The 17,937-nt window shown below is 35.8% G+C and overlaps 2 protein-coding genes across 2 annotated transcripts; one reads left to right on the forward strand and one right to left on the reverse strand.

Moving 5' to 3' along the window:
• The first annotated feature begins 6,403 nt into the window (after positions 1-6,403).
• On the forward strand, positions 6,404-10,668 carry LOC145913214 (ras-related protein Rab-5C-like). Its single transcript, XM_083000792.1, has 5 exons — positions 6,404-6,672; positions 7,458-7,609; positions 8,666-8,788; positions 8,965-9,058; positions 9,289-10,668. The coding sequence occupies exons 1-5, from the start codon at positions 6,519-6,521 to the stop codon at positions 9,396-9,398; spliced, it is 633 nt and encodes a 210-aa protein (XP_082856918.1). The 5' UTR covers positions 6,404-6,518; the 3' UTR covers positions 9,399-10,668.
• LOC145913213 (dolichyldiphosphatase 1-like) lies at positions 8,796-14,957 on the reverse strand. The gene is made up of 7 exons (XM_083000791.1): positions 14,876-14,957; positions 13,587-13,687; positions 13,108-13,289; positions 11,545-11,728; positions 10,834-10,961; positions 10,675-10,776; positions 8,796-9,013 (listed from the first exon to the last, which is right to left on the reverse strand). The coding sequence occupies exons 1-6, from the start codon at positions 14,949-14,951 to the stop codon at positions 10,740-10,742; spliced, it is 708 nt and encodes a 235-aa protein (XP_082856917.1). The 5' UTR covers positions 14,952-14,957; the 3' UTR covers positions 8,796-9,013; positions 10,675-10,739.
• Between the last annotated feature and the right edge of the window lie 2,980 nt (positions 14,958-17,937).

A 17,937-nucleotide genomic window follows, 5' to 3' on the forward strand; every position in this document is an offset into this window, starting at 1 on the left:
TTTGTTGTAGATGTACCTTTAGTTTTACGCAAAGCTGTCATGGCCGTGTCATATGCACTTTAAAGCGGTCCCTCTAAAAACCCATTGTAGCCATCGTCGGCATTGAGTCTAGGCATCGTAGGCATTGTAGGCATCGAGTCTATAGGCATCGTAGGCATTGTAGGCATTGAGTGTAGGCATTGTACGCATAGAGTCTTATAGGCATCGTAGGCATTGTAGGCATTGAGTCTAGGCATCGTAGGCAACGTGATCTGTGGATTCTCCTGTGTTTGAAACCATAGTATACTTTTATGGTAGTGTAACGGCTCCTCCTCATTGTCTCCGTCACGCATGACTTCCAGGAGATCAAATGCGACTTTTTGCATACGAAGACATAGGAAACTCACATATGAATTGGATTTACTTAAAACGTGGGTAGTGTTTGGAGCTGAATTTTTAGTATGTTAAAGTTAGTACCATATTGATTCCAATAATTAAAAATATTAAAAATTTCACACCAATCTTTCCGAGGTACGGTGATGTTAGGTCGAACAGTTTTCTGGACACCATGTGTAAATGGAAGTTTTAAAGTGTAAGTATACCATCTTATGTAATATTTGGTTTAAGTATGTATAAACATATCTGTGTTGACGTAATAAATCTAGTGACGTAATCATGACGTCATTTTATAGGCAGAAATATGGTTATAAGAGTGTAAAAATGCGTTTTTTTGGGTATTGTGATTTCCATGCAAGATGCAATTCCTAACTACAAGCAATTATGCAAACAATGTACATCATCAGATGACCAAAAGTTGAAATGCTTTGGGGCTGCTTGCTCTAAAATAATGTTTGTGAAACTGGTGAAGTCAAGTAGCCTACCACAAAAAAAATGTTTTGAAAAACTTAAAGAATATACATACAAATTTATGTAATATGATATGTTTCGTAATCACCTACAGTTTTTTCTATGTAAGTCAGTTTGTTATGTAGTAATTTTGTGTGTAGATAAGATGTAATCTTGTGTATATTTGCCATACATAAACATATTTATGCATTCTTTTAGGTTGTTGTTTACAAACTTCACAGTGTTGAGAAACAAAACTAGATAAAAAATAAGCAATACAAAATGTGTCTGTTAACTTAGATTCAAAAATGTCTTTTTCAAAGAAACTTTGGATTTCATGTTGTTGAAATATATTCTGATGCTAGCATGACATGAGTATTTCCTTTGCAATTACACATAAACGAAGTATTCTGTTTACTTTTTGTGTGGTATTTGGTTTTACTAGACAGGAGTCATGCAGTGAAGCATGTCTGTGTCCGAAAACAACTCTATTGTTACGTTACTGTTTCTCATCGTTACTTTTAAAATCATTGCTATAGCATTGCATAATTTGCATTAAACAGGGGACAACAAGTGAACAAGTGCAACAAACGGATTTTAGCATAGCCGTTTTGTCCACTCACAGCATAAGATATAAGTAGGTTAATTGAATTTTGAGGCTGGCAAAGACCGCCGAGAAAAAACGACCAAATTAGCTGATTATGCAGCACAACACAACACTCTTATTCTTTCATACCACCACTTTTTGTCCGACAGTGGCGTTGCCTACGAGTTCGCGTCATAAATGATTTATTTATTTTGCCACAATCAACCACTGATGTATTTTTCGCAATATAGTTGTAACTAGAAATGTTGGAATTGTATCTATCAAATCATTTCATCATTCATGTTGCGCCCTGTCCACCTCATCAAGACGTGTGACAACAACCTTATCATCACCCTTATCAACGTCATGCGTCAACACCAACGTCATTTTTTCCTTTTACCTAAACTTAATTAACTGCACTCACCCTGGCTATATATTCCGTGCATATTCATCAAGTAACCAGTGCTGGAAGGAGTCAACAAGAAGTCAACATACAGTAAGAAGAGAGAGACAAAGTCAAAGATCGAATTAAAGGAAGAAGAGAACATAAGTCAAAGAGTAGATCAAGAAACAATTGGGTTGATTGTCGTCTAGTTATACGAGTTATTGTTTGGGAACCGATTTGGTGCGTGGTTTGTAAGTTGTCGATGGTTTTTGTTTGTGTTTCAACGAATTAAATTGAAGGAGAAATCTTAAAGGTTTGGTTAGTCATACATTTTGATTTAGAATATATTATCATACACCATAATCTTACAATAATATAATTATTTGAACACATTAAATGTTTTCATCAGATACAGGATTCAAATGATATAAATTACTGGAGATTGGTACAAAATTCTTGTTTCTTCACCTTAAAATCCTGAAGATTGTCTGAAATTTTTTACTTAGCATGTGATAATTTGGGCATAAAAATTTAGGCGAGGAAGACAGATTAAGTAGAGTTTTACTTTAAACTGCAACATGCGAACTTGTGACATAATACCACAATCTACTAATTTTCTTTGGTCACTTAGTTTTTGGAGTGCATTGATACATATCAAACACATAAAAACGATCAAACCCTATTAAAATATTACATCAAGATGTAAGATATATCCAAAAATAGATTAGCAGCACATTTATAAATGTCTAAAGACCCAGAATAACTTCAAAATATAGTCTACTTATGGCAGACTACGATATTTTTCCTTGAAATGTCTTTCTACAACAAACAAAGTGGTTTTAGCCATATCAGTACTCACAAACAACGTCAGCACAGGCATGTTGAAACACACTTAACAACAAAAACAAATGTAAAGTGGCATATTTACGCTTTTTAATTCCATTTGCACACGGCCTTCCAAAAATTCTTCGGAAAAACGATGTGTTATTTCAAAAAAGGAAATGTTTTATTTATTATTTTTTTTACCTTTTCGAATCATTATATTACTTATTTTAACATACTAAAAATTTGTTTTAAAACTCTACCCACGTTTCAAGTAATTCGAAATTGTTTGCGCGTTTTCTATCTCTTCCAATGCAAAAAGTCACATTTGATCTCCTGGAAATCATGCATGACGGAGTTTCTCCAAGAGAATAAAAGAAACAAAGAAAAGAGGAGTCTTTGCGCGATCATAAGATACTATGTTGAAACTATTCGATATCTGCAATATAAGGCGCCTTCACCTACGTAAACAATGCATATTTTCGACGCGAGCGCCTTGTGTGATGTCAATTACGCCACAACGAAAACGGTTTACGATTTTTGGTCGCCACTACTTTTCGTGCAGTTTTCTACATTTTGTAGTTGACGTAGAACCGAAAAACTTTGGATATATGTTTGTTGTAGATCAGTGGTTCTTTACCTTTTTTCTATCACTCCTCCTTTTAGTAACGGACTTGTGCCTTACGCCCCCCCAAACTGTAAATAGGTTTCATACCAAAAGCAATTGTGTTTTTGTCGATGTACCTAAATAAGCTAGATTAGCTAAACACTGCAACACGATAAAAACATAATATATGTATCAATTTAAGCTTGTTTATTTAACATAAAAATTAAGGGACCAATAAACGGTTTGACGAAACAAATGAATCATTACAAAAGGTATTTTGTGACGCAATAGTTTCTTTATGACGTAACAGTAACTTAACTGCACAGGCGGATTTTTCATTTAAACTACAAGATTTTTGTTCCGAAACTGTAAGAAAAATATGACAGACAGCATAGGACATTAAAGTCACTACAAAAAAATGAAGTTTTGTTATAAAGCTTGCGCCCCCATGAGAATTGGTTGACGCCCCCCTGGGGGGGGCGCGCCCCCCCGGTTAAGAACCACTGTTGTAGATATACCATTAGTTATACGCAAAGTTCTCATGGCCAAAGTTCTCATGGCTCGCTGAAACACCTTCAGTTTTTTTTATGTTCTGGATAAAGTCACGGAGCTGCGATTTAATTTTTCGCGACTGTTGTATTAGCAGCAAATCAAAGTCAATGTCTTTCTTGTAGTCTTAAGGCTTATTTTAGGTACATGTAGCTTCGAGTGTTTTGATGCATTTTGTTTGCAGAAATTGATGATGCCTATGTAGGCGAAATCGATTTTTCACATTTTAAAAAAATAAATCAACTGACAGTGATTAGAAACACTTTGTTTCAAACATTTCATATTGGCTAATTGCTGTCGCGGGTTTTAAGACAGTGTCACATCAGGGGCTAATTCTGTCCACTTATGAGAAGTTCTAACTTTTGCGTTAGTTTGATGGTAGTATAAGACTTGGTGTTTCATGCAATTTTCGAAGGACAGTCTTGGTAATCGCCTTTATTCTTTTATTTGGATGTAATTGACCCACCTTGCATACACCTGGGATTCTTGTTTCCATGTCAGATTAAGCGAAACATATCAATCAGACCCTTAAATGCTTCCAAAAAACATTGCTCACTGGTACTTGGACTAAACAGGTTTGTGGATATTCGCGACCGTGTGGCAAATGTGCGCTATGTGGCGGGCGTCGAAAGTTTAGATCGATGGTTCCCACAGTCTCGAGTAGGCCCTATTTCCACTCCATCCAATCACAGCAGCACATTGAAGCAAAAAATCACCCGCCAAAACTACAATATTTACGTGCCAACCTGCACCACTTGCAAAGAGCAATACGTGGGACAGACGAAATATCGTTTCAGCACGAGGTGGAATGGGCACCGCTCCACGTGAAGGGCAGGAGATGTATCCGATACCGGAGGTGACAAGATGGCTATCACCAAACATTATGAAGTTAAACACCATTTTTTGTGTAATTTTAAATAAAAGATCGCACTGACGCTGATCGTCCATCACTCCTTGTGAGTTATTTGTAATGAGTTGTACAAGGCTATACAATTTTATTGAACAAAATTAGGGGTGATAAACTCCTGTTTAGTCTCCCTGGTAAACTTCGGGTTCCCAACAATATGTTTTAAAAGTAGAATGTTGGAGCAACCACGAACTTTTCACACTATTATCCAAATCACTGATGACACGTCAGTGCTAAGAGATTATGATAACCCCAAACAAAATTTATTTGAAAAAAAATATCGCATAATTTCATACGTGTTATTTTTGGGGGTGCGGAAGTAACTTCCGACTCTAAACCGGTATTAGTTCTTAACTTCATGAAAAGATGAAAATATGATGCGTTAGGAGGTTGTGATATCAAGGTAACGGGTAAAGGACCTGATGTTCTTTGTACTCTGTGCATATACATTAGCGCTCTAGCGCCACAAAGTTCTCAGTGGATGAAGTCCACAGACTCCTAAGCACTGATTGGAGTGATTGCTGGCAAGCAAGCTGAGTTGTCTATTACGTAAGCCCAGTCGGTTAATTAATAAGTAGCGTAAGATTTAAGTCACCAGACCAAGAAAAGGGCCTAGCATATTTGCACCGAAGATTTTTTTATACTTCTCTGTTTACTTTAATATAAACATTAGCTGTCCTGTGATGGCATTATAGCATGTTTTGCGTTAATGCTTTACCATTGAATAGCTTAAAGCTTAGTAGCAAGAGGTGTCATTTGTTAATTTTAAAGATTATAAAAATAGGTGTTAATGGCAATATGCCACGGAAAACCCATTTTTTGATACATGCTGAAAATTTAGCAAGCTTGTAGTTTAGCCTATTGGCGTAAACTGCTGTTGATCCCACAGTAAGGTTGGGGTTTATTGTGAAACATTATATGTACATACCAGATTACAAAAAATGTCACCCTTTTTCTACAATCATACGGCAGGCCTACAGAAAAATTATTCATATATTATTAGGTTACATATACAACTCCAGAATGACTTATACAGTCAACAGTGATCTCAATACTGACGCTTCATCGTAGCTATGAATTTAAGCACTTGTTCCATTGTCATTTACACTGCAATAAGAAACTTGGATCATAGCATCTCATTTCTATTTGAGATTTCTACATACAAACAAAACAAATTAACTGGTAGTAGGTTTTTTTGAACGTTTGCTGGAATATGTTTTGCCAAGATAGAATTAGGCTTAAGGCACACATAGCATCTAAAGTTGTACCACCCTGATAACTCCATGTAAATGTAATCACAGCAGTTGGTTTATGAATATCATAATTTCTTTTTGTTTCTTAAAGTTGTGTTTGTGCAAATATTGTATCACTTTACCATCATTTATATAATACATAGAATGTTTATTGAAAGCAGATGAACAATATATACATTGTATAAAGATGAAAATGTTCACCTTCAGAAATTATTTCATACTCTGGCTTAATTATGGAATAACTCATAATGCATCTCTTACCAGTAGAAGAACTGTGAGCCATCAAAAAAAGGATGTAAAAATTTGAATTGTCCAAAAAATTGAAGAAAGGGTCAAAGTTTAAAAAACAAGCCACAACAGGGTTTACAGGATTTGAGAAATGCTGTATGGCAAAACATTTGTGCTAAAGAATCACATCTACAGAACAAGACTAAATGTGATCAAAGAGTTTTCATGGACTTTGTTACACCCACTGTTATATGTTTTACAGAAACAAATCTGCTTGTTGTTTTGTGATTAGGTATATCAGTAGACAAATAAAAACAGTTAATAATTGCTGACCAACAGTTCTCAAAAGATACATAATGGCTGCACAGCGTGCAACTAACAGTGCTGCACAAGGTAAAATTTGTCAATTCAAACTGGTGCTTCTTGGTGAGTCAGCAGTGGGCAAAAGCAGTTTGGTATTAAGATTTGTAAAGGGCCAGTTTCATGAATATCAAGAATCCACTATTGGAGGTAATTTGTGTTTTGCATGAGTGGTAGAATTTTTTTGTATAAAATTATAGTTTGAAGTAAATCAAGGTAGTGGTGATTAGTGGTCCAACTCCATGTATAAGTGAAGCAGACACTCCAAAGAAACAACATAATATTGCAAACTTTCACATGTTTTAGATTGCTTCCCTGATAAAAACTAAACCTTTACCTCTGTAATATCTTGCTCATTCAATGCAGCGCAGCACCCCTCAACCTCGCCAGCCACCTCAAGCTGCAGCTTTTTCTGCCTATAAAATAAGTTGCGGTCTTGTGCTTGGCTGTGCCCTTTTTTCAAACTATGTAAATAATTAAACTTATGCTTATACATTAGCAACATAGCATTTTTCTCATTTTCCAGTAATTTGGCAATGCCTGTTTTGCACCATAACACACTTTTTCATTTTAACTAAACCAAAGTTATATGGTGGATAGCATAATGTCTTTTTTAAATCTTATCATGGGTGATTCTTTACCTTCCACTATTTGCATAAAACAACAAGTAGAGTTATTTGGTTTTATTCTCCTTCGTTCTATAAGCAGTGGTTAACCAAGACCAAAGGTTTATTATCTTGATGAAATTCTCCATAATAATGACTGTGGGTGGTGATTAGTTGGAAATGTGTAGGATAAGGTGTTGCAGATTTCAAACTTGATTTATCATTTCATTGTAAAAGTATTTGTGAAAAGTTTTTACTTTTATTGTGTATGAAAATATAAAATACAGCTGTTAACTTCAACAAGATACAAAATTATATTTTTGTACACAGCTGCCTTCCTCACACAAACGGTGTGCCTTCAAGACACCACAGTGAAGTTTGAAATATGGGATACTGCTGGTCAAGAGAGATACCACAGCTTAGCACCAATGTACTACAGAGGAGCGCAAGCAGCTATTGTTGTGTATGACATTACTAATCAGGTAAGTTGGTTATTCCAGAGAAATTTCATATTATACTGTTAAACTGGTGGTTTTCTTGTATTTTGTAAAAAGATTAGTCAAATCTTATCCTTCTGGTTCAATTGTTAGTTTTTTAGCTCAAATTTATGCTACAAACTTATTTTAACTTTTTTTCCAAGCTTATCTGGGAAAAGTATGTGCTTTCTGCATCAACGAAGTGCAAATAACCCTGTACAACATGCAGTTGTCATGGATTGCCAAAATGTGATCCATGGTGTTTTTCGACCTAAAACATTAATGCAGCAAAAGCGGGTTGCCTTTATTTCAGTAATGATTCAATTATATGTGCTAGTTACAAAAAAAGCTTGCAAACATACATACACAAAGTAAAACTTTTTTAAAAATCTAACTTGCTTACTTGTGACGATACTTCGTAATTTTATCACAACAGCAGCTTTTTCAAAAGTTGAAGCATACTGGGTGAATATCATGGAAGTAAACTTAAGATGCCTTAATCATATTTAAACAATTCTGAGCTACATAGTACATTCTTATTGCATATGTATTAAAAAGTTGCAAAGGGTATTGTTGAATTTGTTAGAACAATATAACATGAACATAAATGACAAATTTCTCAAGAGGGTCGCACTGGACTAAAATATATACTCCTACTTCTTGTATTTGAAATGACATGTGTGGAATAGGCAGTAATGGTAAACAAGATAAACATGATAAATTGCATTTTCCATGAATTACTGCAAAATGAGTATTTTACGGAAACTAAAAAAAAAACCTCCAAACACATAAAGTGCACATGATTCCCAAAATGGGTACCGCGAAAATTTATGATTCCATAAATAAATGTGTAGTTTCCCATGAGCTAAAACAATTATGACAATTTTCGTGAAACATGTTTAACTTTACTTGTGTTATATAAGTATATTGTTTTGGTGCATCACTAGTCTTTTCCGGTCTGGTAATTGCTCCAAAAATTTTTATACCTTGCTTTTTATTCTGGTTTAAATATTATTATATTCATGTTGAACAAACATGTGTGTTTTGTAATGTTTTCTCTAGGATACATTTGCAAGGGCCAAAACTTGGGTAAAAGAATTACAAAGACAAGCGAGTCCAAATATAGTTATTGCACTTGCTGGAAATAAGGCTGATTTGGCTAACAAGCGCATGGTTGATCATGAGGTAGGTCATTTTTATTGAACCATAAAGTAAAAATTGGAAAACAATAAAGTAAATATTGGAAAAACAAGTCGAGACAAGTAATGCAATGTTTCTGTTGGCAGTTGACACATGTGGTAAATGAGGCCTTAATTCCATATAAATCAGTAAGGTGTTTCAATGCTGCCTTTGCATATTAGGAGGCTGCAGCTTACTCCGAGGAAAATGGACTATTGTTTATGGAAACTTCTGCAAAAACAGCAATGCATGTTAATGACATATTTTTAGCAATCGGTAAGTTTATTTTAAGAATTTTATCCAATATGATAATTTAAATAGCAAACCCAACTAAAATTTGATGGCCACATATTAGGTTTTAAAAGTTGTGCAAGGTAGAAAATGTAATTTATATCCAGTTGAATATAAAAATAAAGAGTCTGTTTATTTTTGAAGTTGTGTTAAATATTTGACAAATATTATGATTTTTGTTGGCTTTACGCTTACGGCAAGAAATTGTTATGCAGCTGAAAAATTACCTAAAAGTGAAGGCGGAACGAATCGCCCAGGACCAGAGTTGGACATAACACAACCAAACCCGCCCGGAGGTTCTAGGGGATGTTGTGGTTCACATTGAGCACTTGTACCTTTAATACTATTGTGCAAAATCGTAATTGGCCTTTGATCTCCTGTGATATAACTTTATTGTGAGTTGCTTTGCCAACTATGAGCCCAACTACTTGGAAATGCATGAAAAAAGGTCAAATAACTTATTTTAATATGATGAAATTGTTGATGATTTGCTATGAATAATCTTTAATTTGGTTGCTGAGATAAACATTGAAAAATAGTCCTGATTTCTAACTATAAAAAATTTCTTGACTTTTTTGTCATAATGCTTGGTGTAGTTGGGATTTAATCATGGCCTTGTTTGATATAAAGTTTACAAATGTACATTAAAGTTTTCATATCGCCAAATGCTTGGTCAATTGCAAACTTTGTCCAATAGCAATTTACACTTTCATTTTGCAAATATACATAACATGTTGTATTCTATTTTACATCTGTAAATATTTCTATCAGCTAGGTTTTACTAAGTATCCTTGTCACAAGCTTACTGGTTAAGTCCCATTTCTGGAAAATGCTAAAAGTCTGGATTTCATCTAAATGTCTGTTAATTCGACCTGTAATGCTGCTTAACATGTGACCAATCCTTCACATTATTCAAACACATTCCTCCAGGAATAATATTAACAAATGATTGTGATTGTTTCAAACTTTTATGTGCTCATGGTAAAAAAATAAAACTTGTTAAATTGTGACTTAAATTGGTTTCATGATAAAAAATTTCATTTACCTTTGCAATAGAAGTAATCAGTGTTGTTGGGAGTACTGGTGTATGGTTATGTTTCTGGAAGTTTAAAACTTGGTGGATTTTAGGAGGTGCAAAAGTATGTTTGTAACACTGCTGTGCAATGAGAAAAAAACTATTTCCCTGCGAGGACAAAATTCTTACTTCACTTACAGCCACACATGTCTTGTTTTTAAATTGTTGAAAAAATTTAGTCCGATCTCTAGATGTTTGGTATAGGCAACCATGCCCAGGAGAGTGAATGTTTTGCAAAGGAAAATAAAAAAAGGGATACATATAATTTTGTAAATTTACTGACATATGAGATGCAACAAAATGAAACATATTGAAAAGAACGACAATTTAAAACTTATTTTTGGTCCTTCTTTGAAGACTAAAATCCCAGACATGTCCGGGAAAATCTTGGCGTAAGTCATACAAACATTTGTGTGGAGATAATGGTCCTCATAATGTTGGCATCAAACAATTTACTACAGCCCAAGCATATTTTGTTGTATAAGGAACAATCACCACACATAAGCACAAACATTTTATTAATTACTTTTTCTAGATGCAATGCGCAAAGGTTCCTGTTTAAAAAGGTAGAGTAATTTTGTAGGTGTGTTTTCAGCTGTTCTTGTTTCTTGCAGTTTTGGATCTTATTCTGTTAAAAAGAGATTTAGTTAATTAGATATATTTTCATATACATGATTTGGCCTACCTTGCCTCCTTTCGTGAAATTATATATTCAAACGTCAAGACGTTTGGTATGAATGTGGAGTCGCGAATCATAAAGAATTTGCATATGCTATGTTCAACAATTAGTGAGAAGTAACGAGAAAAAAGTACCTGCAAAACAACTTGACATATTGTGTGAACAAGACCTAAATTTAAAGACTTAGACAAAGATCTGAGTTTGTGGCAAGGAAAATCCACCCTTTTCACATACTACCATGCATATTTTTAAACTCGTGGTTGACAAGAAAACAAAACCAGCAGCTGTTTGCAAATAATATTTGTGTTTTGTAAATGGCTCTCAATGCTTTTGCAACAAAAAATTTGTTTGCTGCACTCTATGCCCAACTAAAATTACATTTAAATGACTGCACAGTGTCTGTTATTGGTCGTTTCAGTTCTATTGTCTTCACAGATACTAACCCTTACCTAAATCCAGGGCTCGGCCAATATTGACCTTGTTTTTTGGGACAGTGGCTCCCAACCAAGGTACCTTTTTTAAGTTTGAAATGTGCCATGAGCTTTTTTCTGCGTGTTGTCTTTGGAATTTTTTATAACATGTATTTTAAAGCTGACACTTTCAGGTTTCTAGATGGGTGCTGTAAAACGTTTTTTTATCTTCTGTCAGTTGAGGTTGGGAACCACTGTTTTAAGACATACAAACTCAAGGAGTAAATATTAACTGATAATTATGTACCTGGGTCAAAGAAAACCAGATATTGCCCAATATAAATCCTATTAAAATTCCAGCCAGTACTTGTGACCAAGTATGATAAACCAAGTATATGCGACTATAACATACAAGTCCAGTGACAACGAGACCAAGTACAGTAATTCCATGCTTCCAAACAACACCAAACCATGTTGTATACCCATGCAATCTAAAAATATATTTTAAAATCAATTGCATAGCCATTTAAGCAGTTTGTATAACTTTGCAGTGTTACAAGGTATAGTGTGAATAGGAAATATTTTCACAAAAAGTTCCATATCAAATACATAAACCTACAAAAACAATTCTTCTGCACCACAACCAAACAGTTGTATTAGGCATTAATAATAGGGTTAATTATGCAAATTCATAAGCTGCTTAATAGGCACATCTGGTTAAAAAAAGGTGTAAAACTCTTCTTAAAAGTGAAAATTACACTATTGCTTTGAATAAAACAAAGCCACATATAATAAACTCACAACCCTGATTTTTTTAAAATCAACTTAGCACAAATAAATTACACTTATAGTTACACTTATTAGACAAGTAAACACTGTCAGTTGTTCTCCATATGAGCAGATCCAGCCACAATTTTGTAGCAGATTGGAATTACTGTTATGTGTCATGTGAGATTTGTTGCAATTCCTTAATCAAAGTCAGTGAGATAACTATAAGTTGGGTTCAGGATAGGGATGTGCCAAGGCGAACCCGAATCTATTCGCCGAATAGCACAGATTTAATATTCGTGCGAATAACACACAAGATTTGTATGCTTGTGTACAATTATTGGAGCATAATATGGTTGTGTAATACACTAACTGAGGTTTAGTGCTTTTTTGAATAATCAACAATGGAAGCAGAGCGCTACGAGAACAAGTGTAGACATTTTTGCCATCGGTTAATCACCACGAATGTACAAATGTAACAATAACAGCGTTTCTTTTGCAGCGAAATCCCTTTGGTCTAACATAGTTTCATAGTTATGGTCCAACAAAGTAAGTCTATTCGTGGCACGGGTTTGCATAACTAAAACGCCTTTGACGACAAAAGAACTGAATCTCTGAGTTGTTTAACATTATATTTGATCAATCTGAGGGCACAATTACGTCATGTTAAGTCAAAGTATCGTTCTTCCAAAAAACGGTATAGCGGCCATTGTTTACCTGTGCGATAGTAGACTTGTTGGTTTCTGTAAGTTTATTATACTTTGCAGAAATCAACTGTATGTAATTATTTTGTCGTATGACAGTAAAACAATCGTTCGTCAAGGAACATAGGCTACATGCGCGCATGATCTATTGCTCATGTCTTACTTACACACGAATATATTCGGGTTCGTGCGAATAATGTTTCCTATTTATTCGGGTTAGCACGAACCCGAATCTTTGTCCATCTGGCACATCCCTAGTTGAGGGTTGGGGTTTCATATGGAATTCGTGTCAAAGTCGCTGAAAATACCACTCTGATGCTATTATTATTGCTATAAATTATTTCTGGTCTATTTTCATACTACAGTAGTCATAACTACCTCAGTATAATTTAACTCACCGAATATAGCAGAAAAGAACTCCGTATGTCACGAAAAAGCCCATAAACTGTGAATGTGCGGATGGCCACCCATATTTACCACTGTATTGTTCATGTGTAGCTTTTGGCCGAAGTTCACATATATACAGTTTTAAAAATGTGTTAACTATTTCATTCAACAGCAATCCAGCTAGATAGAATACCTGCAAGAAGACAAGTGTTATTTCTCTGAGGCATAGGCGTATCCAGGAATTTTTAAAGGGGGGGTCCAATTTTTTTTGGGAATTCCCCGATTATTAGGTGTAAACTAAGGTTAATTGTGGTCGAGAATCGAATGCCAGTGTTCCCGCCAATCGTCACATAAACGGTGGCTTAAAATAAACCGGACCCCCCCTGGATACGCCCATGCTCTGAAGTAATTAATATGCAAGTCATTACAACAGAACATGAGGCATGCCAACATCGAACTGTACAACTGTACAACTGTACAAGACACTTACTGTGTGAATTTCTCTTCTAAAATATATGTGAGTAGCAAATGCAACCAAAGTAAATATAGGTGTTAAACTAGCCAAAGCAAGGATGAATCCGAAAATATCACCTGTAATGCAAAAAATTTTTATGGCACCAAACTCCAGCACTGCAAAATATATAATAACATAGTTTTTTCTCCCGCAAAAGAAATCAAAAATAGCACCTACTGATAAATTAAAATTTGGATCGAAATATATTATTATTCAAATCTTTCAGATTTATTATTCTGAAATGATCACATCTATTTCTGACAGCAAAAGTTTTGTACGCAGATACCAGAAAAACCTACGCTGGAGACCAAATGGGCGATAGGTAATAAATGATGGATTGATTGGCGCTTGATGACAGGGCATATTTTCTCTTATAGCGTAAGTCAGTGTTTCCCAACCGGTGGTACGTGTGCCACTAGTAGTACGCAACCGCATTCCAGGTGGTACATGAGCACCTTTCCGTAATTTGCGGGTATAGTTTGAATTAAAAATATCGTAACTGATTTTTTTTCGATAGTTTATCCCCTAGGTTACTTTGTAACACTCAATTAGGTGGTACGCGTCGAAATTGTTTTACCTCCAAGTGGTACGCAACCACAAAAAGGTTGGGAATCACTGGCCCAAATGATTCAGTCCAATCTTTGTATAATTTATGCTACTTCGTAAAGGGCTTTTCTCGCACGCTGAACTAAAAGTTATTGATTCTGATGTCACAATGAATTTTATGTGAGTCACCAATTAACGCTCAATCATCGCTATTCAGAAATTAGGATTTTCGGTGGTATGGTTTACTTGTTTTAACTAGACATTGGTATTAAAATATTAGAAATCAGACGAAATTGGTGTCATTCCGCCAACCTTACCCATCGCATTAATTGACAGGCAACAAATAAATTCGTTATGTTTTTTGTCTGTTCTGTTGGGAGTTGTTAAATGACCAAGGTATTTTGGGGGGGGTGCAGAAAAAAAGGTTTGAGAAACACTGGTTTAGACATTCGCATGCCAAAAAAAGTTTAACAACAACTTGTGTGTGCAGCTGCCATGCTCTGCAAACTGGTGCTAGTGCGTGACTATTGCAATTTTATGGTTAGAAGGATTAAAGTAGAAATACTTGAATATTTTTTTGGATAAACCAAGTGAATTATCCAGCAAAGACTTTTCTTAGTGTAAGGATAAGAGCCTTTGTGCTTTGAACTACTTTTTTAAGTGACAAATTTTATTTAGAAAATCACAACTCTGCGGTTAAGACATATTCTTTTTCTAACCTTCGAGATACTGAACGTGCGTAAACGACAAAGGTTTCCATTTTTCTGCATTTCCAAAAACTTCCTTCTCCTCCATTATGTTTTCGACAATGAAATGGAAATTTGTTTGAACCGAAATTATTACATGCATGAATAAATACAGCTTCAATTGATGTGTTTACACAAAATGTATATTAACTAAAAAAAAAAAAAAAGTTGTAATAACAAACGTTTTATTCAAGAAGGTCTGCAATAGTTTTGAAACAATATTTATACCTATATAGTGGCAATTTTAAAAAACCTATGAAGTATATTGCAACGGAATGGGTTTGACCGCGGTTATATGTGAATCCCAGCGAGCATTTGGGGCGCTGTGCCAATTTAATAATGTTCCGGGCCTTAGAATGTTTAAAAATTGACTCAGGTCATATTTTATAGGTGTTCAAAATACGCAATGGTAATGTTACAGCATAGAATACTAAAACAGCAATGTTTTTTTTTATTATTTGGCAACGTAAAAACAACTGCCACGAATCAAAAGCAACAGGCGTAAACAACAGAGGGGTTAACGTCTAACTGAGACGGCGTAGAAAACAAAGGATTGAACACTAGGAGAGTTACGCCCAAAAACAATTACAATACATCTAATTCATAATGAATTGTGTAGAGGAGGGTTGGTGGCTTCACTTAATCGCAAATGGAGGGTACTTTCTGTGATTCATTTTTTCACAAAACAAACCTACAATATTTTCTGCCTTTTTAGTCAAAATAATGTCCAAGGGACATAATGTCCCTGGGGGAGCGGTTAAAGTATCTATCTCGAATATAATTTTGACCAGAATTCCTAGACAAGGGTCGGGACTAACAGAAAATCACAAATTGAGCATACTTTCTGTGATTCATTTTTCCACAAAATCCACCTCAATATTTTGGTAGTTTTTCAGCTACATGTTCAACAGCACCCTCTACCAATTTACTGCCTGACTAATAACCCTAAAAACCATAGTAAAACTGTCCCCAAACACGCTAAAAATCGCCCTGGCAACAGCCTGTTCATTTGCCCTCATTCATCCAAAACACTGGCACTCATGCATGACCCATTGCATTGTTACATACAATCAACTCTGTTACGCAGCCGCAGTGGCAGCGTATGTGTAGTCTCTCACATTGTGGGTTGGGACAGCGATTACCAGTGTATGATGATTGTGGTGCCCATCTATTACAGGGGCACTTCCTGTGGATTGCCTTACACTTACATGTATATAGATGTTCATCGGTAGGATATATTACACGACAACATTTTGAATATTGTTTTCTCTGTGAGGGGCTCTTCCTTCTCTTTTTATTCCGTGTTGTTGTTGTTGTTGTTGTTGGTTTGACCGGTGTTGAAGTTGATAGAATTGCGGAGTCGTCGGTGGTGTATCTGATTGTTGGTGGGAGTAAAGTTGGGTCGATGTGTTGAACTGTTTCAGGAACTGGTGGAGTTTTTGTCGGTTTCGGAGCGGTGTTGGTACATAAGTTGGTGATGTAGGCGGATACATATAAGAAGATGGTGCAGTTCTTTTGGGCGTTATGTAGGATCGTTCTTCGGCTGTAGCAGTGGTAGTGGTGGTTGTAGCGGTTGTGGAGGAGGTCTCTTCTTCCGATGAGGATGTTTTCTCCTTCTCGTCTCCTGTTGGGTTGGAGTCTTCCTCCATTTGCTATTTGATGGTTTCTTTCTTCTTCTTTTTTTCGGCCAGGATGTGGCATTCGGCCTTGTTGTGGCCGTCCGCCTTGCAGTGATCATAGTGAGGTGGCTGTGATGTGTGGAAAGCCGAGACCAAATGTTCCCCGAGCTTGAGCTCCCGTGGGATTAGGTTCTTTTTAAGGACAGACCTCTTCATAATAAAGGCTCTTTTGCCATTACTTATTTTAAACCCGCCGTAGAGCCGCCAACCCCTCGACACTGGCGCATAGCGGCTCAGTAGTGCCTGGTTTGGCTGCTGTTTGATTTTGGGTGGCACATAACTGAGGACCACTCTCTCCTCGTCTTTGGTCCGCAGCATAGACCGTCGACGAGGAGTCTGTGATCATCTTTGCCAGTATTTTGGCTTGCGCGTCGTTTCTTGTGTAAAAGATGACTTTGCCGTTTGGGAGAAGCACAATGCCATTAAGGTTACTTATAGCAAATTTGATGGTTTTCAGTAGGCCATAGATCGCCTCCCGGTTCGCGCAATTATTTGTTCATATTTTGACCCAAAAGGCAGTAGACAGCAAATCGCCGTAAAAAATGATGGGACACGATTTATTCAAAATCATCCACATATTTCAAAAGAAAAGGGACCAAATTTCTTGTTTCTTAAAAAACGTTTTAAATTTTGTTCTATTTAATGGGTTTTTTAGCCCCTTAAAAAAACACCAAAATCGCATTTAACCGAATGCATTTTTCATTTCACTCATGCGTAACGGCGCACTTTCAGCAGAGTTTCCATACAGCGAGAATTCACGCTTGGCTGATTTCACCCTTAAGGCCGGGTACACCATAGTAAGAGTATACTATGGGTACACACACCACCGTCATTTCGGCGAAATGGAAATTGGTTAAGACCGAAATTATTTCACGCATGAGTGAACACGTCTTTAAACCATTGTGTTCACCCAAAATAAGCATTAACTCACGAAAAAAACAAAAATGAGTTGTAATAACAAACATTTCAATCAGCAAGGTCTCCAATATTTGCAAAACAATATCTATACTTTATAATTGCAATTTTTGAACACCTATAAAGTATATCGCAACGAAATGGGTTTGACTGCGGTCACGCTGTGTGAATCCCAGCATTCGCGTATTTCCGGCGCTGCATACAAGTGCCAATTTAATAATGTTCCTGGACATAGAATTTTTTAAAAATTGCTGTAGAATAGGCTTAGAACATGTAGATCACATTACAATAGCGTTTTCTGAACACCTATAAAGTATATCGCAACGAAATGGGTTTGACTGCGCTCACGCTGTGTGAATCCCAGCATTCGCGTATTTATGGCGATGCATACAAGTGCCAATTTAATAATGTTCCGGGCCATAGGATATTTTAAAAATTGGT

The sequence above is a fragment of the Ascidia mentula genome, chromosome 9 (genome assembly GCF_947561715.1).
Source record: "Ascidia mentula chromosome 9, kaAscMent1.1, whole genome shotgun sequence".
In the NCBI taxonomy this organism is placed as follows: Eukaryota; Metazoa; Chordata; class Ascidiacea; order Phlebobranchia; family Ascidiidae; genus Ascidia; species Ascidia mentula.